Below are 27,692 nucleotides of genomic sequence, written 5' to 3' on the forward strand. Positions count from 1 at the left end.
TAAATGTAGGGCTTTTTTTCTGGGGAACACAGTGGAATGGAATTCTGGAACCTCTTTGTGGAAACTAAATTCTGAAAAAAATGTTTAAACATTCATGAAGGATATCAAAGATTTCAGGTTTTCACGGCTGGTAACATCATTAGGGTTTGTAGAATCTTTCGGGCTCAAGTGCAGTGTTCTACTGAAGAACGTTTTTCTTCCAGACGTTTCGTTCTCAGCTGCGGAGAACATCCTCAGTGGCGTTGCAGGCGGAGCGGGCGCTCTGACCTTCTTGGCTGCTGTGCATTGCACAGCAGCCAAGAAGGTCAGAGCGCCCGCTCCGCCTGCAACGCCACTGAGGATGTTCTCCGCAGCTGAGAACGAAACGTCTGGAAGAAAAACGTTCTCCAGTAGAACACGGCACTTGAGCCCGAAAGATTCTACAAACCCTAACTCATGAAGGACATTGTGTTTCTCCTTCATTTCCCTTGAGAGTTCCGGCACCTCTTTTCCCAGAAAAAAAAGCCCTGAATAAATGTATTCCCTCCTTGGTTATATCCCATTTGTACCCCCTTCCCCTGCTCTGTAAGACAATAAAGTGAGGTAATTGTGGGTCTGCATTTTGGAAACCAGTCCAAGTGGCAATCTGTATTACTCATTGAGTTAAACCAGCTCAAAAGAGACCGATTCATTGCGAAACCTCAGAGCCTATATTTTAAATCCCACTGCAGCTCATATGCAAATCATATTTAGTTTCTTTGTACAGTTATTTTCTAGCATGCATTTACAGCCACTTTGCATGAAGAAGTAATACTGCTATCCTCCTATCTGCAAACTCAAAAATTCAAAGTTTGCAACTACATGCCTGGCACAACCAGAATTTAAAACAAGAACAGCTGGCTTTTCCAAAGAACAGCAAGTTTCCTGCTGCTCCACTGCCGCAACAGAAATTTAAGCAAGAAAAATAGGAGTGTCGAAACACGCACAAACTGGTTGCCATTTTAGAAGGGTTTTTTTTAAAAAAAGAGAAAAATACTTATGGACTGTTTACAAAGCCATAGTGCAATTCAGCCACTGGAGTACAATGATCTCTCTCTTTATAATCTGTAGTTCTGGCTATGGCTGGTGGGAATTTCCCCTGATGGTTGGACCAAGGAGATCCTCCCAGGAAACGGGAAGAATGAAATATTTGATAGCATGCATGCACACCAGCAGAAGAGAGGAGATCTTACAGTAGTCTGTATTTTGTCAGTGACTTCATGTTTGTTTCCTTTCCAGCATCAACATCTCTGCAACAGTGAATTTTGTTTGGCTGACTTTAAAAAAAATAAGAGAAAGGGTGTGGGAGCCAGAACATATCAGTTTCATCATGACAGTCTGGACACAATCCACATATTAGAACCATCCAAATAACACATTACAGTGTGTGAGCTTTCAAGTTCACCAGAAATCTCCCTCAAGGTGGATATTGCTAACCAAACAGAAAGGAAAGTTCTTCAGGATATGAGTCCCAATCATGCCTGCATTGTGCATCAAACAGTGCTGGTTTCAACTTTTATCTAGCTGTTTGGGAAAGAGGTAATAATTTGATTAAACTTTCATAGACAATAATTAAATCCAACAAAATGTCTACAATATTAACTCTCTAAACCAGCAACACTCAAAGCCCTTTTTTGCATAAAGGATGGATAACACTTAGCAATTGTTGTATCTGGACAGTCACTACTTGGAAATACATTCACCTAAAAGAAATCAAATAATGACAGCATTACAGTATTCTCATTCAGTCACAGTCAAAACAGAGAACCTAACTGGAGCTGAACATACAAAATGCATGTATATCTGTGGTAGGTTAGCAGAAAAAGTTGACATCTGGCAGAGAATAAAAGCAGACGTGACTTTTATTATGGTTGCCAACCTCCAGGAGGAGCCAGGAATTCTCCAGAATTACAATTGGGCCTTAGACTGTAGACATCAGTTGCTCTGGAGAACATGGCAGCTTTGATGGATGTGATATGGCATCACATTCCCACTAAGCTCTCTCTTCTCCCCAAACTCTGCCATCCCAAGGTACCACCCCAAATCTCTCAGGCATCTCGTACCTAGATTTGACAATGCTACCTTACGTGCATGCCTTATGAGCCCTCAAGGAAACACCACTTGTCACAATGGGGGCTGTTCTCAGTTACAGCACAGAGGAAGGTTTTCAGCTCGTAGTCAGGCTTTTAGAATGAACTGCCTAGAGCAATGGAATGTGGGAAGTATCACCTCAAGAGACTTTTAGGACAAATGCAGGACAACTCTTTAAAGGGGCCTTTGCAAACTGATCTGCTAATGTGCTGATTGTCTGATAATTTGTTTTTGTCAGTTTCATGGTACTGTCTTGTATATATGGTCTGGAAACAGCTTTTGACTGTATAACTGAAAAGCAGTACAGAAATGTTTTAAATAAAATACATGATGAAGATGCAGTATATTTTCAAAAACTATTAATTCAGACTTCATTAACAGCAGCTAACATTTGTTACTAAACAGCAATGAAGAAATCCAAAATACCCACATGAACTTGATTGGATTTGGAAAATTTGGGACTTCTTCAAACTGCCACAATAGATCAGAAGACAGATAAAAGGAAGGAGTGGTGCGGAAATACCCAAAGTGGTACTTTGGAGGAATACTAAGCATGGTGAAGAATCAAGAGATGAATTTACCGTATAACCGATTAGGTTTATGGAAATCAAGAAATCTGAACGAAGACGAACATTACTTATAAAGAAGCTGCTTAAACAGGAGTGGGATTTCCTCCAAAAAGATACTACATAAAAATGTTCCCTGCTCTATTCTGGGAATTAAATATTCTACCAATTCGATCCACCTCACTATCTCAATATGGGGACAGCTCCAAACTGAGAAGGTGATATATGATCACACACTGTAATACACTGCCAACAACTCAGAAGGGTCATTTCCTTAAGATACCTTCAGACCAGCACTTTTGTGACTGTCCTTTGGCAATGGTTGATTCATTGTCCCATACCTTTTTCTACTGTCCAAAGTATGCAACAGCCTGAGAGAAATTTCTTAGAAAATGGCTACTGAAGTACTCAGCCATTCCTAATACTTCAAGATTAAGATTACTTCTGAGAAGTTTCTGCAAAAGCTGTATTATGGATGTGGCAAACTCTTGTTTTACTGTGATTTTTAATTTTTAAATTTTGTTTTATAATGTATGGCCTATGATCTGTTAAACTCAAATAAACCTGAACTTGATATTTATTGTATGGCAGGTAAGTTTTCTCAGCCTAACCTGAGCTGTTGTGAAATGATATATGTATCTATTGTAACAGACTGACCCAACATAATTCAGATTTTTCCAGTAAAAGGCGGAGGGGGAGTGATACCTTATAAACTTCTCACACGAGGACCACTATAGTGTGAAGAGCAGGTTGTCTACTAGTTGATCATGGATACCAAAGTAGAACAAGATTTATCCCTCTCTTCCTTCTCTCTATTTTTCCAGAGTTCCGCAGGGCCTGCAAGACTGAACTGTTTCAGATGGCATATAACATCAAATGGGAGAGGGCTGCCACCACATCTGGATCCATACTGCTTTTATTACTAACTGCCCAGGATCTGTGCACATGAGAAAGAAAATATTACATGATTTGCCTGAAGTAGCACCATTGTCATTTATCTGATTGTTTTATTGTTTTAATATTGGTTTTGTTTACTATCTATTTTATGCTGTTAGCCACCTTGAGTCTGTTTAGAATGGGCGGGATATAAATATAATGTAAAAAAAAATAAATTATATGATTGCAAGACAGTCAAAACAATTTAAATACCACATGGTGAAAATCTATCAACTTTACATGCAATAAATCACCATGTGGGAAGACGAATGACCACATGATAAGCAGTTACACTGGACCCACACTATCTTGCCCACTCATACAAGGGGCTTTGGAACAGAACATTCTGGCCCCCACCTCCTGCTGCAGTACACCGATCTCCCCTGAAACGGTGCTCAAAGGGGACAAGATGATGGCAAATTGGGCATATGCAGCAGAATGAAAGAACTGATAGAAATTACTCCACCCCCGCTGGTAGCAGATAATTTCATTTGGATCTAAGCCATGGTCCATTTCCACACACACACACACACAAAGAGATACACTTGAGGGAGAGCAAAGGACAACAATATTATGTGCTAGTGTCATTAGCATTAAAGGACTCCAACGCAGAGTCTTTCTTCTGGCAAGGGTTAACGCATTCCCCTCTAGAATGCTCTATGGCAAATACCATCAGATCCCAAGACAAGAACAACTATGTTCTTGTAGTCTTAACTACAATGTCAATTTCTTTTAAATGATTTGGTCCCTGAGATCACTAATGCGGTCACCAAATTTCTTATAGAAGTTCTTAAAATTCAAAATTTTTGATAGCCATGTTCTTTACTATACTTATTTGTATTGAATCCTAGATCTGATTCCCTCAGCTCAATGTTTTATGTGCTGCCAATTTTCTTAGGGATTTTTAAAATTTCCAACAGTACTGCTTTTAAATGTACTTAATCCCCCCTAGACCTTATTGCTATGTTACAATGCTTTATTTGCTTTTGACTGTAGATATGCCAATAAAGGTGTTTGAATTGAATTAAAAGCATTAAAGGAAGAGAAATGTGATGAGCTCAGGAGGACTAACAGTGCCATCGTAAGCAGTTACCTCTTTCTAAGCCCACCGACTTCAGTGGATTTAGAAAGGGGAAGCACAACTACTCTCCTGAAAAAATCTACAAAACAATTAAAAACTTAACCAAACATACACAAAGTATCACAAAATTATCTAAGCAAAACAGTGCCTTCCTACACATGAATCACAATTGTCTAATCCACATATTTGCAAAAGTATTTACAATCCAATTTGGAGAACTCAACAAAATGTGTTTTCTCAAATCTTTGAGTATGCATGCTGCATACTAATTGTAATCAAACTATGAAACAAGCAAAAGCTAAATTCACTCATCACTAATTTTTTTGGCAAACTAGTTTTTTTTAAAAAAAAATGTACTGTATCTGTGCTGTAAAACACTAATAGCTTGGGGAAAGGACATGGTGGCTCAGTGGTAGAGCATCTGCTTGGAAAGCAGAAGGTCCCAGGTTCAATCCCTGGCATCTTCAAAAAAGAGTCCAGGCAAATAGGTGTGAAAAATCTCAGCTTGAGACCCTGGAGAGCCGCTGCCGGTCTGAGAAGACAATACTGACTTTGATGGACCAAGGGCCTGATTCAGTATAAGGCAGCTTCATATGTTCATGGTAATAGGATGTAGAAATGGAGTTCAAAAGCTGAAACATGAGGCAGTCTGGTCTGAATAGAAAAATATCTCAAATACTTTACTCTGTTAATCCCTTGGTTAACTCAATAGTTTCTTTGGCTAGACTGTTTTTATAAAGAGCTTTGTTGCAGGAAGACAGCTGTGTGCTTGCTGCCTGAAGATGAATTTAGTTATTTATGCTCTGTTCTTAAAAACCAGTTTACATGCAGGCCACAGAGATAACAGTTATTCCACTGCCATAGCTCATGGGGAAAGGAGGGCAGGGTACAAATTTCTAATCAGAAATATCAAACTTAAATTGCTTCATGGACCACTGAAATTGTAACTTTTGGGCGGTATAAAGTTTGGATCAAGAAATGAAACAACAGGAATCATAAATCAAATGTAAAATGCAGTTTTATTCCTTGGGACACCTTTTTTGCTCCTGGACTGAATATATCTAATGTGATCCTAGTTATGCAAAAAGTTTTCTAGCAGACCTTGCAAGAGGAAACAAAAAGAGGGCATGGGCAGGCAGGCAAGCTGTTGTTTCTTTAAATTTTTATCTCTTTTTAAACCTGAATCTACCTGCCTACTTATCAAATACTCCACCTGCTTCCTGCTACTTCATTACAACCGGCCAAACAGCCTTTACAGACTGACAAAAATGAACTACAGCAGGATCAAAGCGGGAGTCAAGTAGCACCTTTAAGCCCAAAGTTTTATTCAGAATGTAAGCTTCCGTGTGCTCTAAGCACACTTCATCAGACAAGGGATCAGGTACAGTGTGCTTAGAGCACACGAAACCTTACATTCTGAATAAAACTTTGTTGGTCTTAAAAGGTGCTACTTGACTCCTGCTTTGTTCTATCTGGATCTATCTACAGTAGGATCAGTTCTCACTTCAAAGTCAAAAATCACATGTTAAAAAACGTGCACTACAGAATCACTCTTGCAGCAAGCATCAAGTTAACACTACAGGATAACAAATAGTGCAGGCAAAAAGTTAGAGGAATCAACTAGAAATGGGGAAGCTGAGTACAGTGAAGAATCCAAGGACCAGAATCAACAGAGAAACTGAATGGGTGAACAGAACTGGCTTCACAAAGTGTTGCTTCATACAGAGTGCCTTTCCTGCATACAGAGTACCTCCACATGAGTAACACATATGCACCGCTCTTGCTGACAAGCACAATGACTGCTTACTTTGCCACAAGGACACGGTAGCTATTCAGTCTACGTAGGCACAACAAAAGTGTTCGAGTCATAATTCATAAATGGAAGCATATTTTTTCCCCTACACTAAGACAGTCCCAATGTACAAACATGTCAGGAGCAGTCTTAAAAGCAGCATCAATGCAGCAAAGGGGATGCAATTAAATGGTGTACAAAGCAGTTGGGCAGGAAAAGCTTTTATGGCTAGCCTGCATTATTTAGAGATGGAGCAGTCAATCCAAGATGCAATTTCTGAAAGGTAATCAGGCTAGTCTTCTCACTGACAATGTTCATACAGGGGTGGGGGGGAACCCCCTGCACACCATTATATATGAAGCACTACATAAGAGTATTTTAACCATGAGTAAACAGAGATTAACTGCTGCGCAAAGCAGCTGCTTAGTCTTTACCCAGGAGCATATATTTTCTTGCTGTACTTTACAAGCAACAATGAATGTGGGCAAACCCAAATTTAAACATTAGGGACTTGTTGCTTTTGTTTTACAAGTTCTGCTAAATGTGATACATATTTTCTTATTTTTAATATGCTGTATATAAATCCAGACACAAACACATTTACATCACAAATTTAATCTTCAGCTTTGGAGTAATAACAAAGATCTTATGAATTTCTTGCCTTTTTGAGTTTGCTATTTTAAAAAAAAAAATCTTACCCCATGCCTTATTGACTGTAGAAGGCGGCAGCTTAACCCTTGGCTTATCAAAACTTGAAATCTTGTTAGACGTTCTGATGTAATCCTGCAGTGTCTTAAATCACTGTTGGCTCTCCTCTGGTCAACCCAATTCCAAGCAACAGTTCCTATGTGCCCCGATGGTAAGGTCCTAACAATTGCTCTTGTTCCAGTATAGACTGATTTCTTAACCTCCTTATCATTTTTGCAAAATCTTCTGACTAATAAGGTGGAGCGCTCCTTTTTGCTTGGATTAAAATCCTCCTCTATCTCCTCTTCAAAGCTTTCATGGAAGTTTTCACAATGGCTCAGTGAGGGCTTTGGAACCATTCTTCCAGTAAAATTGGAACTTGAGAAAGTACGACCTGAGCATGCCGTGTTAAGTTTTTGGGTTGTTCTTTCCAAACACAAACAGTTATCCCTCGAAGTGACACAGGTATCACACAACTGTTGTCCAATTTTATTCCCACAGGTAGTTGGTAATTCCCTTAACTTACATGTGCAGGCTGCAGAGTCATTGCTGAAATCATTACAAACCTTTACTGCCTGTAAGCAGCTATCCCAAATGAAGGAGTTATGCAAAGCACAGAATGTTTTTGAAATATCATTTTTGTCTTTAACATTATTTAAACCAGTATTTTCAGGTTCACTTTCATTTACTGAGGACTGGTTTCTTAGTGAATTCCGTTCTACTTGAGATCCATCCATTTTTAACTGGATTTCAGCATACATGGCTCTTTCCAGCAAAGGAATTCCAGTTTCTAAACATTTACCTTTCTTTGCTAAAGAATTACATGATTTATATAAGTGGTTGTGTATAGCACTGCTCTTGTAGCGTTTCTGTATAATGTCATAATTTATGCTTAGAAGCTCCACAGAAGCAGGGATACATGTACCTCTATTCCAGGGATTTTTGCTATCAGTCATTTCTTCTTCATGTGTCAAATGAAAACGCCAAATTGTATTCCCTAGAGGTGTTTCCTCCAGCTTTTCCGAGAGAGTTGTGTGTAGTCTGATTTCTTTGTCTTTTCATTATGAGCATCTAGGGTGCTTTATAGCTCTGTCATTTTCAGGTGGCAGACACCCCTGCCAGGGACCAACTGCTGATAATGATGTTTCTTCAGAAAACATCTTGACAGGATTCAGTTATTGCCCTGTTTTTCTTCAGGAGTTTGTAGCATGGTATTGGTGGGGGGAAATACACAACTATATTATCAGTGCAGATACACAGCTGTTGTGGACAGTCTCCAACACTTTTTCAGCCGCAGACCATCATAAAAACCAAGACTTATACAGCATTTGCTTAGAACAGCACATCGTTCAAAAGGTATATTTTCCCTTAGGTAAACACTTGAGTCACAGTTTATATCTTGCCGCATCTCTTCCTCTGCATCTTAGGAAAGCATTCTGTAAAAGTCATGCCGCATCCAGTTAATTGGCTGCCTGTAAGATAAAGAAGAAAACCATATTTAATACACAAGATGTCTAGTGGCAACAAAACAATGCAAGTCTCCTTACAGGTTTATGAGAGCAATTTCAGAGGACACCCTGAAATATCACAGCTGATGTTTCTACCTGGTTTTCTGTCCAAATCTCTCTTAAAAGATTAAGAACAATTTCCTAGGAGTAAGCCACTGAACAGTAAGATTCTGAGTAGACCTGCTGAGGTTCGCTCACAGACACTCATTAGCAACTCAATGCTTTACCTCTTCAGCCACAAACCTAGCACATCCTCATAGCTATCTGGAGCTGGTGTCAGGTTGTGCCTTTAAATGATAGAAAAACAAGGCAGTCACTTCCCTTTTTAATATTTACAATTGGTGGTAGCCACTGTCTTCCCTTCTTTTCAAAAGCCCAAAGGCACAATCTGACGCCAGATCTCCCCAGCACCTATACAATCCCGAAAGAAAATTCTACACAGGAAACAAACAAGAGGCATTTCATTCTTTTCTTTATCGCTTTGGTTTGCTTCTTAAAACCTTTCACAGTGCATTATTTTGGCTTAATAAATATTATAACATGTATTCTGTTTAGCTGAACTGTTATTTAGTTATATGTATATTTTAGACCACTTGTTCACAAGGACTGGAAGCAGCTTACATTAAAACAGTTGCAGTTATGGAAGCTGATAGTGGTTATTAGTGCCTACATACTACTAGGATTATGACATGATAAACAGAGTAAGTTAACTGTAAGTTAGTTAGCTGCACAAGAAGTAAGTTAGCTGCACAAGAAGCTCCTTTGAAGCTTGCTGAGGGTAAAGTGTAGATAATTGGGGAAGGTAATTGGCAAACCACCCCATAAAAATCCTGCCAAGAAAACGTCATGATGTGATGTCATGATTATGGATTATGACACGATAAACAGAGTAAGTTAACTGTAAGTTAGTTAGCTGCACAAGAAGTAAGTTAGCTGCACAAGAAGCTCCTTTGAAGCTTGCTGAGGGTAAAGTGTAGATAATTGGGGAAGATACCGTAATTAGCAAACCACCCCATAAAAATCCTGCCAAGAAAACGTCATGATGTGATGTCACCCCATGGATCAGTAACAACTCATTGCTTGCACAGCTGACCACCTTTACCTTTTTTACCTTGAAGACTGAGAATATGATTATACTAAAGAAGCATAAACTGTTCAACTGATTTATAGCTCCTATTGGTATGTGGAATATGAAACAAATTTCAATATGTAGTGCCAAATTTGCTTCACTTTCAGGATATTAAACATGAACTTACTCAAAAAAACTATTAACCATGGATCTTACAGAACCAAGAGATCAGATATCTAGTAGTTAAGTACTAGAATATATAACTGGCTCCTATGGTCAGCAGGAAAAAAATTTAATGTGCGATTAAAAGATCAGTAATCTCACAGGAAACTAGAGTGAACTCAAGGAAAAGTCTGGTCCAAAGCTAGGTTTGGGGGATGGGGCGTGGTTTGGAGATACTAATGTTCCTTTATACACTATAGCAAAAGAAAGTTAAATCCTGTTTTATTAACAGAACTAGAGAATCAGTATCAGATAGTAGAGGAGGGGGAGGTTCTGGTTCAATGACTGAGCCTATCAGTAGATGTCAGCATTTTATAATTTCAACTGCACCATTTGTTTTGATGTTCCAGGATGAGAAAAGGTATTTATTAAAGGTAAAGGTAGTCCCCTGTGCAAGCACCAGTCGTTTTTGACTCTGGGGTGACGTCACATCATGATGTTTTCACGGCAGACTTTTTAAACGGGTGATTTGCCATTGCCTTACCCAGTCATCTACACTTTCCCCCCAGCAAGCTGAGTACTCATTTTACCGACCTCGGAAGGATAGAAGGCTGAGTCAACCTAGAGCCAGCTAGCTGAACCCAGCTTCCACTGAGATCCAACTCAGGTCGTGAGGAGAGCTTGGACTGCAGTACTGCAGCTTTACCACTCTGTGCCACAAGGCTCTTTAACTTATTAGAGATAGGTAAAACAATGAGCCAAAGTAAACCAAATTATGCTGAAGTACTGGTAGGTCTCATTTTATTTTTATTTTCATAGTTTGCATTCTGCCCATTATTCAATAGAATATTATGCTACACATACATGCTCACATGTGCCCCAGCATTAGTCATAATCACTGAAATATTAGAATTTTTGCTTCACTCATACAGATCACACTTTAAGAAGTGTAAACTCTGTTCATATCATATGAAAAAATCATTTCCTGCAATGCTGAAGTTTCTTAAAATATGAATAGAAATTTTAAGTACTACTATGATAACTTTAGAAGTACAAAAATGTCTGACGTAAAAATATATCAGATATGTGCATTAATGCTGTTTACATATAAGACTTTTTAAGTGCAGATCTATTCTATTACCCACGTCTAAACCCACTAATTTCAACAGGTTTTGACTGGAGTAACTCTGTATAGAATTGCACTATAAATGTACCTCTACACATGCAACCTCCTTTACATAAAAACATCCACATTCCAATTTTATATTACAAACATAAGCATAATGCAATCGACCACTAAAAATCATAATACAGTTGCTTCCTGTATCTTCATGTACACAGACAGCACAATGACAATTGCAGGGAATGTGAGGTCTGTGCATACTGCTTATACTTCCATTAAGCCTGCCCCCTCTACCTAGTCAAGGAATAAATCTGGGAACCCTCCGGTTCCCTAAAACAGCTTGGCACAGCACATATACTAAAAATGGAATGATACAGAGATAAAGCAGTGGAGATGTGGTGGATTGGATTGACAGTCGTGACTTTATAATAAGCCAATGATTAAACAAACTTAAGTGTCTGAAAAAACCACTAACCTGCAGAGCAAAGGGGTGGGGGGGGGGGGAGAAAGGCAATGTGCAATACAAATGCTGCTTTCATTACTGCCACCACTACTCGAGTAACTATTGAAATAGATTGTTTTTATACACAAGAAATGTAATGTATTCCACACAACGGCATAGCATAACAAAACTGAGAGGAAACAGATTCAGCACTGATAAATCAAGTTACACCAGAGGTCAGACAACAGATGACAGAGACAATGTAGAAGTGAAATGTTTATGTTCATGAACACTAAATGTTACAATTCACAGTAAAAAAAATGTTTTAATGTTAAGTAGCATTTTACAATAAAGAGAACAAAATAGAAGTATTCCATGATACTACTACTAAAATAAAATGTCATTAGTAGATTTGGATTCAGCATGCAGATAAGTATGAATACAATGAATACAATATCTAGGCACAAAGGCATTTTGGCAAGTACACATCGCAAGCAACTGCCAGGTGGAAAAAAGGGAAACAGGAAGAGTTCTGGAGTAAAGCCACGGCTGGTACTAGACTAGAACTGCTATGACTAAAGTCCGCACATGATGCAATAATGCCCCATATTGCATTATGCAAGAGAAATCTCTGGGAAAGACAGGCTTAGTGTGTTGCCCAAGAGACAGAATTTATCACAAAGTTCTCATTATCTCCATGTATCAGTGTATGAAACAATATGCATGGGCTACCTGCTGAAAGTAAAGCTGGACCTCAACTTTCAATTGAAGCCTTTTCAAAACAAGAAATCTGTCTGGAATCAGCCCTGCTCACTTTAAGTAAACATTCTAAGGAATGTTATGGTTTTCCTGCACAGAAAGAACTTGTGTAGGAAAAGGCAGGTATTCATGTGTAGATCATAGCGTGCAATCATCTCAAATGTGCGTTATTTCACCATGTGTACATACATAGGAAATTACTGCAATTAGCTATGGCTTCCTGATGCATGTATGCATACAAGACATAACTGTTGTAGCTGGCCTTGGATTTGACAAAGTCCACCACAGTGCCTCCTCACATATTATACATCGTACAGACCTTTTGGTTTTAAAGTGCATTGGTGATCAACAACTTCAAACCACTTGGGACAGGAGCAATTTCAAATGGAAAAAGCAGCAGGTGGGGAGGTAGAGAAATGTTCCCATGTCTGCTGTTTGCCCCCTCCTCCTGCCACCATTCCTCCAAGTCATTTTTAACCTAGTCAGGCTTATTTCTAGTCTCCTAGAAACATGCTAGGAGGAAAAAACAACCAAAGGAAGCATTCTGATTTTAGTATGCTGTTTCTGCTTCTGCTATTTTTTTTTACCTCAATCAGCTTTTTATTGGGGAATATTAATTTTTCTTAGCTCAAAATGGTAGGCTACGAGAGGTGAGGTAAGCAGGATCTCTGTCAGTGTTTATGGAGATAGACCACTGAAATCCTTGGTTAATGGATTTTATTATTGAAAAAATGATTTTAAATAGTTACATCCCAATCAGATAACTTCAAGCATACAAGAGGAATTACAGAGGGTAGCTGAGAGGGAGGGAGGGAGGGGGGCAGGTGATACAATATCTAGTTCTTGCAGTGTAGGCTCAGTCAGAGGAAGAGGGAATTCTCTCTCAAGAAGAGATGGGGGAAGGCACTCTTGACTGGTAGGATGGCCTGTTTTCTAGGGTAAATTATGTTACATCAAGAGATTCCAGGTATCCAGTGAAAAAGCAGGGTGTCAAATACACACAAACCCCAAAAGAGGATTTTGAATTACTTTAGGAAAATGGTGTTATGGCCCTGTTACTGCAGAGGCTAGTTACTCTTGAAGCTCATGAGAGGTGATGAATCTCTCTCTTTGTGTCAGGATGGACATTCATTCATCACATGTTTAGGAGATGGTTCCACTTTGATGGCTTTCAGCAGTAATGAATGAAAAAAATATAGAATCTATAGTAAATAGTTTCCCTGACCCAAATGTGAGACCAGATTAGATATACCACACATCCACCAGACAGCCAGATGGCATCAGCCTTTCACCTTAGTGTCTCTGCTGTCTTTCCTGAGAACAGACCATACCATCCAGGCAATTTGTTTAGAAGACAAAGAAGACTGCAGATTTATACCCCACTCTTCTTTCTGAATCAGAGACTCAGAGTGGCTTACAATCTCCTATATCTTCTCCCCCCACAACAGACACCCTGTGAGCTGGGTGGGACTGAGAGGACTCTTTCAAAGACAACTCCTGTGATAGCTATGGATAACCCAAGGCTATTCCAGCAGTTGTAAGTGGTGTAGGAGTTGCAAGGGGTGTTTGTGTCCTGCTTTTTATGGTTTGAGAACAGGACTTGAAAGAGGTTACCAAAAGGATGAAGGAATATTCCAGCTTTGCCCACTATATTTCCTTATCTGGGCCTGGGTCTCTCCATTCCCAGGATCAGAAAATGGATGCCTCTTAGCCCTTTTAGCAAAGCTAAAATGTCTGCCAAGCCTGACCAAACCAGACTTGGTGTCAAGCTGACCTGCCTAGGGTTCTAGAGATCTGATTGGGTTTGCCTCTCTTCTGTGGAAAAAAAGACCATCCCAGTTCAGGTGGCCATTGTTGTGTCATATTCCAGGGTTGCATTGCAATATCACATTCCAGAGGTGCATTGTTGGGTATCAATTTTGCTGGTTTAAACGGTTTCTTGCTGTATGAATTTTTATTCTTGACTGCTTAGTATTTTAAATGAAAGATTATTTATTATTATTTTATTTTAATTATATTGTTGCCCACTCTGGAAATCACATTTTTGAAGGATAGGGTAAGTTTACATAAATAAATGAGTAGCTGACAAGTTAAATAATAGATCGAATTTGGTCAGTCACAGACTGATACTTTGTTACTCCTTAGTACATTTTAATTAAGGTATTTTTACTCCTAAACACATTAAAGGGGGCCTTGTTTTAAGACATTAATATCAGTGTTGCTTATCAGTTTTTACAGTACAGGCAAGAACGTAAAGAAGAACAGAAGAGAACTCAGATCCCTAAAATAGAATTGAAGAAAGAACGTGCAGCTGGCTCATGTTGTGGTGGAATGATATGCTATAAACTCTAGACCAAAGCGTGGTCAGAGAGAGTCTAGGGTATTGAATGTCAGAGGTCTATTGATAGAGTTGAAGGATTATTTGCATGGCAGATCATTACAGTGTGAAGCACTTAGTCTTAATTAGAGCTATGAATGAGCATCAAAACTCATTATGTTTAGTGAATTTCACTGTTATTAAAAAGCCATGCTGTCTTGCTATTGAAGGCCTCTCCTAATAGCAAATACTAATTAATGAACAGTCAAAGCTATACGTCATCACTTGTTTTATTTTTAAATGCTTTTACCCCACCTTCCTCCCATCAAACTTACAGTAAGTTACATCTAGCCCATATGACACTACAACAAAACATAGATCAAAATCTGTCACATACAAGTCTGAGTCCTTTTCCCTAGGCTAGAATACTCTCTCTGCCCTGGAAGCAGCAACAGCAGAATACTAGACAAAGGTTTCATAGTGCCTATATAGCGCACACAGAAGTGCAGGGCTCTGTCACTGGTCTTGTGTGGCCCTGGCAGGAATACGACTTCTCCCCAAGCAGCCAGGGAAATACAGAAGCACAACATTTAACATTACATTAAATTATTTCAAGACAAACCAAATTGGATTACCGTACATGCAGCCAGGAAAAAAGCACTGCAAATTCACAGTGGCACTTGAAACAAGCTGTGGCTCAGATAACGAGAGACGATACACCAATCAATAAGGCTAAAGGGCAGTTTTCACTAATGTGCTGTCTACTGGGATAAGGCAACTTGCGATAGGGATGGTTTGTTTACCAACTGTAAGCATGAGCAACATTTCAAGTTAAGTGCTGTTGCTGTTAGCACAATCATACCATTCAGTGAGAAGCGAACAGTATTGTAAGCTGGGATCTGGAAATGCAGAAAAGCATCAGCGAATAAAACTGTCTCCCAAACCACAGCAGAACAAAATCCCCTGATCTGGGAATACAACAGAGACCAGAATTGCTAAGTGATATACCAGGGGTGGTCAAACTGTGGTTCGGGAGCCACATGTGGCTCTTTCATACATGCTGTGTGGCTCTTGAAGCTCCCACAACCCCGTCAGTCAACTTGGAGAATGCATTTAAAGTTGCCTTCTTTCCACCTCCCCCATCTATTTTCCTTCCTTCCTTCATCCCTCAGATGTTCATGTCTTGTGGCTCTCAAACATATAACATTTATTCTATGTGGCTCTTACATTAAGCAAGTTTGGCCACCCCTGCTCCAGTTCCACAGCTGATGGCACTTTCCTTCAGCTCAAGGAAGGCTTTTTACACTTGGGGAAGGCTTCTGGTGCCAAAGGACAGCATCACTGCTGGGGGAACAGATACACAGGATTCATCACATTAATATTTAAGAAATTTACAGTATGTCCTCCAAATTTTCACAACGAACATATTCAGTTCTAAATCAGTATGCTTTGTGAATATAGTTGTCAGTTAGAAACTTATTGCAGTTCCACAGGGCCTGTAAAATGGAGCTGTTCCACCAGGCTTTTGCTTAAGGTGGTAGACATCCCATTAGTTGGCATCCCTGCATAGAAGTTGCCCTGGCCATTCTGCCCTATGTGAAGTCCTGTATTACATGAGCTTGTGTGACTATACTTACCATCAGTCCAGCTTGGGGGGGGTTGAACTGCTGTGCTTTTTCACTGTCTTTTTACCTGTTTAATAGTTTTTAGCTGTTTTAAGAACTAATTATATATACTGGTTTTAACTGTTTATGCACTTTGATCTGGGAAGGGCAGGATATAAAGGGGAAAATGCTTACCTAAATCTACCTCATCTTTTAGGCAACTCACAGAACTTTCATCGGTTTTGTTAAGTACCATGGAGGCCACACAGAATATATAAAACCAACATGTAACATTATTGTAGCCACAGTAGTACACCAGGAGGAAACCTTGAACTGAAATTGGCAAACAGCAGGACCTTAAATGAACTGGAAAACGGAACTGTTCTTGCTAAGAGAGGCTAAATACAAGCACTTTCTAGTGTGGTGAGCCAGGAGGCCCAATACGCTATATTCCTTCATCCTAGTTCACATAGTTTTAAAGAGATTATGGACAGTCTTCTGCAAGGTGGCTGTCCCAAAGCATGCAATGAGGGTGATGGACACATGCTTTTTCAGTAGGCTCTAGTTCTTTTTGGTCCACGTCAGTCTCTGTGTCAGCATGTTCCTGGTGTTTTTCCCAAGCTGCCAACCACTGGTCCAACAGTTCCTTCTGCTGTAGCATCACTGATGCTTGTAGAGGAAGATGGTATCTCAGGAACATGCCCTCCTCATCTGGTCCACATACTGTTACAGTGAATGGTCATCTGGTGTCAGATCTATCGTTCTTGACACAAACACCTGTGGTCAAGCCAAGGTGCATATGATCAGCAGGGTTTTCAGGAACCCAGCCTTATTAGATTAGATGGTGATGGGTGCAAAATGTGTTTTAAGTCATAGAGATACTAGTGGTAAAATGAAGAGATGGGAGAGAGAAAAACCTTGCATTATCCCTATCTTAATAATTTTTTAAAAGCTGTTAATGAAGCATCTCTCCAACACTAAAAGAAACACACAGGTCCATTATAAAACAGACAGCAAGAGAAAAATGTGGCAGTACTTAATTATAACAAAATTATTAATCTTTGTCTATCTGGGGAAATATTTAATTTAACTGCCAAAAAGAGGGATGGTGTAACTGGAAGAAGACTGGCCTCTAAACAGGAGGTTGTTTATAGAGGTTGCTTATATATGTCCTCCTACCAATTTGGGTTCCATTGATACCTTTACATATTAAAAACTTTGATTCCCAATTCTATTTCTTTATTTACTGCATTTATATCCTGCCTTGCTCCCCAATGGAGACCCGAAATAGAATACCTCATTCTCTTCTCCATTTTATTCTTAATCTTGTAAAGTAGACTAGGCAGAGTGTGCGTGCTTCCACAACAGAATGAGGATTTAAACCTGGGTTTCCTGGCACCTAGTCTGACACTCAGGGATTTTTTTGTAGCAAGAACTTCTTTGTATCTTAGGCCACACACCCCGATGTAGCCAATCCTCCTAGAGCTTAAAGGGCTCTTAGTGCAAGGTCTACTGTAAGCTCCTGGAGGATTGGCTACATCACGGGTATGTGGCCTAATATGCAAAGGAGTTCCAGCTACAAAAAAAGCCCTGCATATACACCACAATAAGGACTATAAGTACTAGTGATAACTCCTGCCTTCTTGTATTCAGAAAGGTAGAATGCCAACATGTCTTTCTCTCCTTCCTTCTCCCAGCAGCAGAGTTACCAACAGCCTGGAGGGGAAAATGTCTTTCTGCTTTAATAAAAGCTTAATGCGAGGAAATGGGATTGAAGCTTTTTATGCCATGGAAGTAGGTAAATAACAGCTGGTAAATAACAGCCCACTGATCCTACATTAAGAATGCAAACAGGAATTTTCTTTGATTCAGGTTGTGGGCTACCTGGCAGTCTCCAATACAATCTGAAAACCATTTTTTTACCTAGCACTATCAAATCAAATTAAGTCTGCAACACATACTATATTGCATTTTAAGACTACAAACTATAAATCTGGGGCTTTTCCACTACACCCTGGATTTATTCTCTTTTCCTCTTCCCACTGTATTCCTGAGTTGAAAGCTAGATGAAGAGTTCCAGAGAACTCAACAACTTGTATACTGTTTTGTGATAGTGAATATTTAAGCTGTAAACAAAGGCTGATTTCAAATTCCCCTCAAAAGTAAAGAAAACTACTCATATGCTTTAATGCAGACAAAATTAATAAAAACTTCATATAATGTAGTATTAACGGTAATGCTATTTGAAAATGTCACAAATAATATTTGGTAAAGTAAGAACTGTACTTGCTTTGACTTTGCAAGTTACGTCAGTCTCTGGGACAAAGCCCACCTGAGCGTGTGACTCATGCAGGCTGTGAAGTTGTTTGAGAGATCTATTACATTCTGCCAGGAAATCAGTTGTGTTAAAACAGGAAATAAAGCATTTTGACTTCGTAGTATTAGTGTTTTATGGTCATTCATCTTTAAATGCTTTCAGAATTGTTATTGTGTACTTGCCACAGAAAATCACATAAGGAGACAACTGTATAACATTTAGTAATCTAATCCATTGTCAACAAAATAAACTTTAAAATAGTGAAAAGATTAAGTCAGTTGTAGCTCATCAAAGTACATTATCTGTCCCATTACTGAAATGAAAATGGTCAATAGATTGCAGTAGTCTCCATTTTGTATAGATTTTAATTGCCAAGGAAAGTTTTATGAACCAGCTCAAGACTCCCTTTTTTAAATTAAATGTTTACTTTCGGTTCTTACCTAACAGGCAGAAACAGGGGCCTAAAACAGTTTTCTCATAAAGGCATCTCTTAGCAGAACATAAATCTTGAACAGAAGTAAACCCAGGTTTGACACAGTATAGTTTCATTAGCGTGCTGTAACGACCATGGCTCCCCAACAAGAACATCTGTACAATACAAATGCAAAACGCAATACACATATACACATATCAAAGTAATATGGTCAGTAACACTTAGATCTGTTGAGGATGAGCATGAAAACAGTCTTGTGGCCTCAGGAGTGGACTGGTCCTTTAACTTACCAGGAAAGCCCCTGGAGGACTACTGTCCAGTTGTGGGTAGGAGCAATTTAAGCCTATGTTCATTGTCATCATTGTCCTGGCCTGGGATGAGAGGCCCCTCATCTCTGCCAGCACCAAAGGGGCCATCTGGCTTAGTTTGCTGTCAGGTAATTTTAACATTCCAGTCACATACAGTGGAGCTTTCCCACAATAGTGGAATTCCCCAAAATTCAAGTCTACGCTGTTTTCTGACACTCTATGTCCTTCCAGCTGGAACTGGTTTTTTGGTGATCGTCTGATGCTTTAACTGAGGTATGGAAACATCCATTTGGCATCATGAGAATTGTCTTGGGATCACAAAACAGGCAGGGGATTTTTAAATTTTATTTTATTTTGTAAATGGATAATTCATATGAGAGGTTGTTTATTGCTTAAGACTGTCAGATTGCCACAAATGACTAACATATGGGGGTGTGAGCTAGATACTTTGTCCATTTGTTTTGTACATTTTATTTTAGAGTTTGATTCGGCGTTTGGATTTACATTTTTAAATTCATGTTGCTACATCACAGCATTAGGGATGGGGTAGGTTAGAAAAAATGGAAGGAAGAGAATTCAATTATTTATCTTCAAACATTCAAATGAATCCACCATTGAATTCTGACCTTGGAATTCTGTTTTCCTATGTCAGAGTTCTCATGGATGTTTGGGTTTATCATTTTGAAAGCTCTCATGCAAACCACCTAGGAATACTCAACGGAGCTAAATATTTACGAAAAGAATACAACTGGTTAATTGCCAACCATTCCAAGATTCCCAGATGGAAAACCAGCATGACAAAGAAACCCACAGTAACATTTTAGGACTATACCACATCTACATTATTATAAAACATCTGAATTAGATCAATTGTGCCTTCTTTTGAACTGTTCAGATGAAAGGGATTACTCAATATAAACTAGTTACGCTCCCAATGTATTGAGAGCTAATGCAGTGTTGTGGTTAAAATATTATTATTATTACTTTAAATTTCTATCCTGGCCGCTCTGTAAGCGGACTCAGGGCGGCTGACAACATTCATATTCACAAGTTAAAACCAATAAGAACATAAGAACATAAGAGAACATAAGAGAAGCCATGTTAGATCAGGCCAATGGCCCATCCAGTCCAACATTCTGTGTCACACAGCGGCCAAATATATATATATATATATACACACACACACACACACACACTGTGGCTAATAGCCACTGATGGACCTCTGCTCCATATTTTTATCTAACCCCCTCTTGAAGGTGGCCATGCTTGTGGCCTCCACCACCTCCTGTGGCAGTGAATTCCACATGTTAATCACCCTTTGGGCGAAGAAGTACTTCCTTTTACCCGTTTTAACCTGTCTGCTCAGCAATAAAAACCAGTAAAACATGATTACTATATGTTTATAGAATATAAAATGTTGGAGTAGGGTCTAGGAAACTCGGCTTTGAATCCCCCACTCTGCGTGGAAGTTTGCTGGATGACCTTGGGCCAGTCACACTTCCTCAGTCTAAACTACTTTCCCAATTGGGAAAAAAGGTGTGATATAAATAATGTTAATAAATAAATATTAACCTTATTAAACTTTAAGTTGTCAGGAGATGTTATAACAGATTAATGCTGCTATGTACTCAAAAGGACTAAGAATACTGGTTCTAAACTTGCAGAATCTGCAGGTAGTTTTGGAATTACAGGTAGTAGTCGGTGCACAAAATGACTCCCGGGTGGTGGTGGTAGGGTGTTCAAGTATAAAATATTAGGAGAGTCTATAAAATTTTTAAAAGGTCCAGACTCTGATCCCTTCAATTTTTTTTCAGAGGGGAGGGAATAGAAATGTTAGGGGGAAATTGAAATATATGCAGTATTAACTTCCATCACAAACCTAAACCGTTTTTGCTAACATAAAATACTGTATAACTTAGCATCATTTTTTTAAACTGCATTAATTGGCATATTTATGTAATTTAGAACAGCCATTGGAAAAAAATCACCTTTGAAAAAAAATTGATAGGGTTTTAAAACAGGATACTCAGCTGCAAATACACACCGTCCCTGTGCCTGATTACCCAATGTTCTCCAAAAGCTTTCAGCACCACAGTGTACCTGCAGTGTTCCTTGTGGTACTCCCCCGAACTTTTTCAGTATAACATGTATTCTGAAAAATCTATAATCTCTGAAATATCTAGTTAAGATGTTGTAGAGCACAACAGTAATGTGTCATCCTCCCAAACTTTTCTAGCATAGAATAAGTCTCAGAACTGTGATCACTGAAAAAAACTATAAATTCAAATAGTCTGAATTAAAGGTTAACAAGTTCTTTTTGTACAAATTCTCAAAAAGCAATACACACACACTATTAAAACGTAAATGAAACACTTTTGAGTGCTTTTTAAATAATTGAGAATTTGAGACCATAGCCTGAGTACTCCACTTTTGCTTCCAAACTCGGACACATTTTTAGCAGCCATACAATGCCATCCTCTAATCATCCGTTTTATAGGCTTTCTCCTGCTTTGCTATGATATCCTTTGGGAAAAAACACAGTTTGGCTGAGTACAGATGGGCAGCTTCAGGCATCCCAGAGGTGCCCGAAACTGGAGCAAACAAAGAGTGATCAGATGCTCCTGCACAAGGCTCCTGTATCTTGTACAAGGGGTGCTTCAGAGCAGACAGTTGTTGTGCAACACCCCCTTAGTGTGGTTTGAGTTTCTTTAGTTCCTTACATTTTTAGTGGCCATCAACTCATGTGCCCATGTGCCTAGGGCAGTTTAAAAAAAATATTACTGGTGAGTGCCTAGAGCAGATTGGTGGGTTCACACTGCCAATCTGCCTTGCTTGCGCTCTTTGGCGTTCAGATGCCTGAAAAGGCAGATGGCATGCGGCAAAAGAATTTGCTACCATTTCCTAAATGGTAGCTTTCTGAGCCACCTCAGAGCCACCAGAGGATGGGGTGAGTACAGGAGCCGGATGGGAAACAGATGCGCACATTTGAACTTGGTTTTTTAATCCATCTGCAAGTCGTCCATGTGTCAACTTAAACTGCCACTCTGAACCCAGCCTTTAAATGCATTTGTTTGCTACCTGGAAGGGAAGGAGCACACTTTTGAAAGTAATGCCTAAATCAGGGCTGCTGTGCTTTCATCACCACCTCACAGCTGCTATTTTCCCAGTCATGCTTTTAAAAATGGCCAATCTACTGTTATGATCTACTAGTTATTCCAAATTTCCAACTTTTATTTAAAGAACATATCTAACCCTTTTCATTGCAGAAATATAAGTGGGAAGGTACAGACAGTCTTTTGGCCGGAAGGGGAAGCAGCAAGACAGCTAGAGCAGAGCAGGAATTCAGTGCTTTACCAATCATGTGGAAAATCCACTCCCACTGTGAATGCCTCTGCGTTTGCAGCTTCAACGAAAGCAACTTAGAGAATCACTGCTGTTGTGGATACAGTCTGGATTTTGGTATGCAAACCACTAAAAACAAGAAAGTGTGTAATTGTACAGCAGACTAGATGACTAAATGGAAGAATTTATTTCCCAGCCTTCATTATGTTTTATGACAAACCTGAATTTGAAAGAGTTAAATATGTCTAAATTTTGAGCTTGTACATCATCTCAAATTTTTCTGCCCTAGACAGAAGAATTAAAGCTATTTTATATTTATTGCGTTTTGCATTTTTTTAAAAACCGACAACAACATTATAAACTTCTACAAGTCTTTAATTATACAGTGCTAAATTTTAAAAAAATAAACATGAGCTTATCTCTGGAACTGTATTGACAACATTCTACTGACCTTCACACAGTTTTACCTAGTTCTTACAGAATTTTTACAAATGACATTAAGAATCAATGCAATCACTCCTACATAATGTTAACATAATAAAAAGACCCATTTTTAAACTGAAATAATATGCTATGCAATATAATTGCCCATTCTAATGCAAATACTGGAAATGCAAATACTGATTTTAAGTATCACTTGTGAGAACAGCCTTAGTAAAGGGAACAAAAAAACATACCTGCAGGACTAATGAATTTGATGTCCATGTCCCTATCTTTTAAGTTACTTTCTATAAACCCGGCATTCCACAGTTTGCACAGACCAACATTCCTGTAGAAGAACAATACCTAACTGCTCATATTTGCTAAAATATCCTTCATCATACACTGGGAAATCATCTGAATGGAAATGTATGTAAGGAACATTAATGTTTTCAGTAAAAACAAATACACTATCCCAGATAAAGAGATAATCAGGCAAGCAACAGACAAACTCTTTTAAAGGACTTTGGATTCCCAAACAAGATAACATATTTTACAGCTCTCAGAAGTTAAACAGGGTTGGCCCTAGTTAATACTTTGATGGGAGACACCAGCTGAGGCAGGCAATGGCAAACCACCTCAGAATGTCTCTCTCCTTGAAAACCCCACAGGGTCACCATAGAACAGCTGCAACTTGCTGGTGCTCTCCCCACCCCCCAAACCTGTGCTTTTATACAACTACTATCATCTAACTTCTAACCCCACAACGTTCTCTTCTATTGCTACTTCTTTTTAATACCTATTCTGAAGGAAAGGTGAAAATTAGGGACTGTGCTGTTATAGCATAGTTCTAGGCATAGTTTTTCAGTCAATTAGATGGTCCACACTATTGTGACTGCCCAAAGAGCCATATCAGCCATCTTGAAATTTCACAAAAGGGGGCTCACATTTTTCTTACGTGATCAAAGTCTTCCAGGGCACGCTGATTCCTCAACTCATCTATCAGTCACAGCTATGTTTATATAACTATTACCATTCCCTGGAGGCAATACAATCTAAATTTCTCAGATCCATATTTTGGGTCCCAAGCTGTGTTCCCAATGCTCTTCTTAGATTAGAGTCAGGAATAGTTCCACCTGAAGCACAAGGTTGGTATCAAGCAATATCCTTTTGGCTCAAACGTTAATCCTTCTGGATTAACTTCATTCATTCCTTCAGATAATTTCTTCTCTCACTGTGTGAGAGTTATTAAAAAGAATGTACATTTCTATAGCTCTACATCCCCAGCCTAATGACATCTTGTAATTATGGGATCCAAAAATATAAACAAACAGTGAATCAGGGACTTCAAGTAGACAAAGCGCTGGCGCAGACTTATCCTGTGGTAGAGAACTATGGTAAAAAAAAAAACCTGCTCTGGCAGACTATCTATGTTTTAGAATTCCCTAAATACCAAAGAGCCTTCGTCTTAGCTCACCTTAATGCTTTCCTATAGGCTTTGCAAAGGAGATACAGATCTATCCCTTATTCTCAATGTGTTTTCCCCTGCCAATCTGACATGGTCAAAACCTTTTTTTTTGGTCCATTTATATTTCGCCCTTTCCCAGACAGCTCAGGCTGGATCACATACAGAAAAACCAGTCACATTAAATAAAACCAATAAATATAATTAAAACAACAGCATTACATCAACATTAAATAACTAAGGTGGGCGGCACATAGTGCAAAAAACAGTCAACCATGTGTTGTTGCATTGCCCTCTGTATAAGGAGTCTCCATACACAACTCCAATCTTATCAAATTTTCCAGGCAGACCTGATGAATATTTCCCTCCCCCTTTCAGACTGTTCTAATGAGACCACCTCTAAAGTGGCCAAATTTTGCACCTTGGCATGCGTAATGAAGAACCAAATGGTTAAGCCTCATTATTAATTATGTCTGCATTATTGAAATAATTCTATTATGTGGTTTTGAAATTTTATTCGAAAAAAGAAACAAAGGAGAAAGAAACCCAGCCACTTTAACAGTATGGATACTCAGAAGGCTGAGCATAACAACCTTAAAAATAACAAAGTATTTATTACATAGCATAACAATTTACAATTAAAAACTAGATACACAGATATGCTAAAACCTATAGTGAATCACATATCAAAATATCTCATAAAAAACCACTAGGCCAGACACAGTTCAGCTATGAGCCTTCTTCAATGGCCTAAAACCAAGTAGCACACACTTAAAACAAATTTTAAAACTTTAGGGCCAGGCGGGTTTGCAGTGTTTCAATATAAGGCTTAGCTTCACATGAAAGTCAGGCCTGAATATAATTCTGTGTGAACCCACTAAGAGGAAAGTGCTTCTTCTGTTATTCTTTCTCTGCCCAAGTATCTAGCATCTCTGTGTGTGCTAATTTTATTGTACACAGGTATGCTGATGACTGTGTGTGTCAATTTTTTGCTGATCTATGATTCTAACAAATAAAGATAAATACATAGTTCCATTTCTTGTCAAAAGCATGCATTGCAGAAAATCCACAGCATTTGTCACATTTAAACAAACAAAAACCTTTCTTAGCAGATGGAGGGGAAGAATTCCAGAAAATAGAAAAAGGACCTTTGAGCTGTATATTCATAAAACCGCTTTTAAATCCAAGCTTTATTAGCTTAAGTAAATTCACACTGCATGCCAATAAAACTGTGAAAATGTAAATTTAGTCATCTGACTCAGACAGAGCGCATTACTTTCTCTTAAGCTGTTCCACAATCATTTACATAATGCTACTGATCTTTTTCCAAGATTAGTTCAAGTATAGTACAAATGACTGCAACTTATCTTGTTTTGTTACATAGTACTAATGATAATTTAATCATACTTATTCCATGTTATTTTCACCATGTGTAAGCACTTCAGTCCAAGCCTCAGCCTGGAAAGCCAAGCTGAACCACAGATGACTACCCATCTGTGAGCTAGCTGAATGTTTTTAGAAACTAAAACATCCTTTTAGTCTCAAGTCAGCATCTATCATTCTGAACAGAAATGGAACCAAAATGCAGCAGGGTTGTCACCTGATTTAACAATTCTACTTCTAGCCTGATTATGAAAAGATACAACTTATCATTGAATAAATAAGTGCTACCATTCATTGATCAACATCTTGAAAGTTTCGTTTTTCATCACAATTATGAATACTGTATATTCTCTGTTACAACAAAAAGAGTCACTCTGCAACTTAATGACAGCGTTGTCATCTTTTTTCACACATGTGACTATGAATTCCAATCAACCAACAGGACTGACCTCATTATTAAGCAGATCATTATTAAGCAAATCTATAATTTTTTTTTCCTTTCCAACTTACAAGCAGGTGCAAGTTAAGAAATGAGAATGTATACCATCAAAAACAATCCAACAGAATATCTAGATCTAGTTCCCTATTGGAATGTAAAGTCTGGAAGACATAAGGAACCTTCTACACTATATCAACTGTTTCTCTACACTGTAAACTGATAGCCAAGCAGAAAATTATTTAAATGCCATCTGCTGATGCCCTGTACTGGTATAGAAGAGGACTCTATCAACTAAGCCAACAAAACTATGCCCTGTTAAACAACCCTAACAATTACTATCACTCACTTCAGTCACATTCTTGCTATTCACAGGAGCACAGATGAAAAGAAACACTGTGGGAGCAAAGGTTCCACATCAGAGCACTGCTACTGGCTGAAACAACTACTCAGCCCCTACAACATAAGCAAGGTCACATGTAATTAGAGAATCATCCGTTTAAAAAAACACGCTATTATTAGATACAAGTTATGCAGCACTTGTGCTACACACCTAGTAGAATTAAAGCATTCTATCAAAATAAGTGCTTTAAAATACTATTCCCACATTACCCTACGTTGCTGCTGGAACAGTTCATGTTTTTAATGTCAAAATACATTGCTGAATACCAGCAACCCAATTAAGTTAAAGCTCATAGTTAAGCTGCTTCAGCACCACGGCAGTCAATCCAAACTGCTACGCCTTGGTATGCAAGATTCAGATATTTTCCCTCAAAACAAGTCTCTTATGTAGATGCTACTGAACTAATAGTTTCTGATGCTGGAGGTCACATCATGCAAGGCTCAGGATCTGCTACTTCTGCACTATGAAGGTGCACAGACTATCAAGCGGGTTAGATACACAATCCATACCACCACTCGTCTGTCCTGGACACTGCTCCCCATGTGCAGCACCTGAATTTGTATATCACTGAAGTATCAGCCTGTATGTTTCTGCCTCTGCATGAAGCCCTCTGCCAAGCTCCCTAAGTCCCCCTCTCTTACTAGCAGCATCTACCTCTGTGTGCCGTAGATCTACCCGTAAGCTGCCATAAGAACCACCACTGCCAAAGCAGAGATCAGAATACATACATTAATGCTAATCCAGAGCTGATGCTGGAGACCCCTGGCCAAGCTCTGCTGTGCTGCTGCCACTGCTGATGGAAAGGCCCGGCCAGCCCCTGTGGCCACTAGAAAAGACAGGAAGGGACAGGAAGGCCGGTCTCGAATCTGCCCTTTTTGGGCAAACTTATCAAGAGGGCAGTGGCGTTACAGCTACAGAGTTTCCTGGAGGACGCTTCTGTCCTTGACTCCTGCCAGTCTGGCTTTCGCCCGGGCCATGGGACGGAGACAGTGCTGGTCGCCCTGGTGGATGACCTTCAACGGCATCTGGA

The 27,692-nt window shown here is 39.0% G+C and overlaps 1 protein-coding gene and 1 non-coding gene across 2 annotated transcripts in view; one reads left to right on the forward strand and one right to left on the reverse strand.

Annotated features, from left to right (window-relative positions):
- PLCE1 (phospholipase C epsilon 1) overlaps positions 1–27,692 on the reverse strand; it is a 181,197-nt gene that overhangs the window by 143,699 nt on the left and 9,806 nt on the right. Inside the window, exon 2 of the mRNA XM_060241319.1 lies at positions 7,183–8,643. Within this exon, the coding sequence (XP_060097302.1) occupies positions 7,183–8,127 (945 nt within the window). The 5' untranslated portion in view covers positions 8,128–8,643. The remainder of the gene's footprint in view (positions 1–7,182; positions 8,644–27,692) is intronic.
- On the forward strand, positions 5,087–5,159 carry TRNAS-GGA (transfer RNA serine (anticodon GGA)). Its single transcript has one exon. It is a non-coding gene; the product is annotated as a tRNA-Ser (tRNA).

The sequence above is a fragment of the Heteronotia binoei genome, chromosome 6 (genome assembly GCF_032191835.1).
Source record: "Heteronotia binoei isolate CCM8104 ecotype False Entrance Well chromosome 6, APGP_CSIRO_Hbin_v1, whole genome shotgun sequence".
In the NCBI taxonomy this organism is placed as follows: Eukaryota; Metazoa; Chordata; class Lepidosauria; order Squamata; family Gekkonidae; genus Heteronotia; species Heteronotia binoei.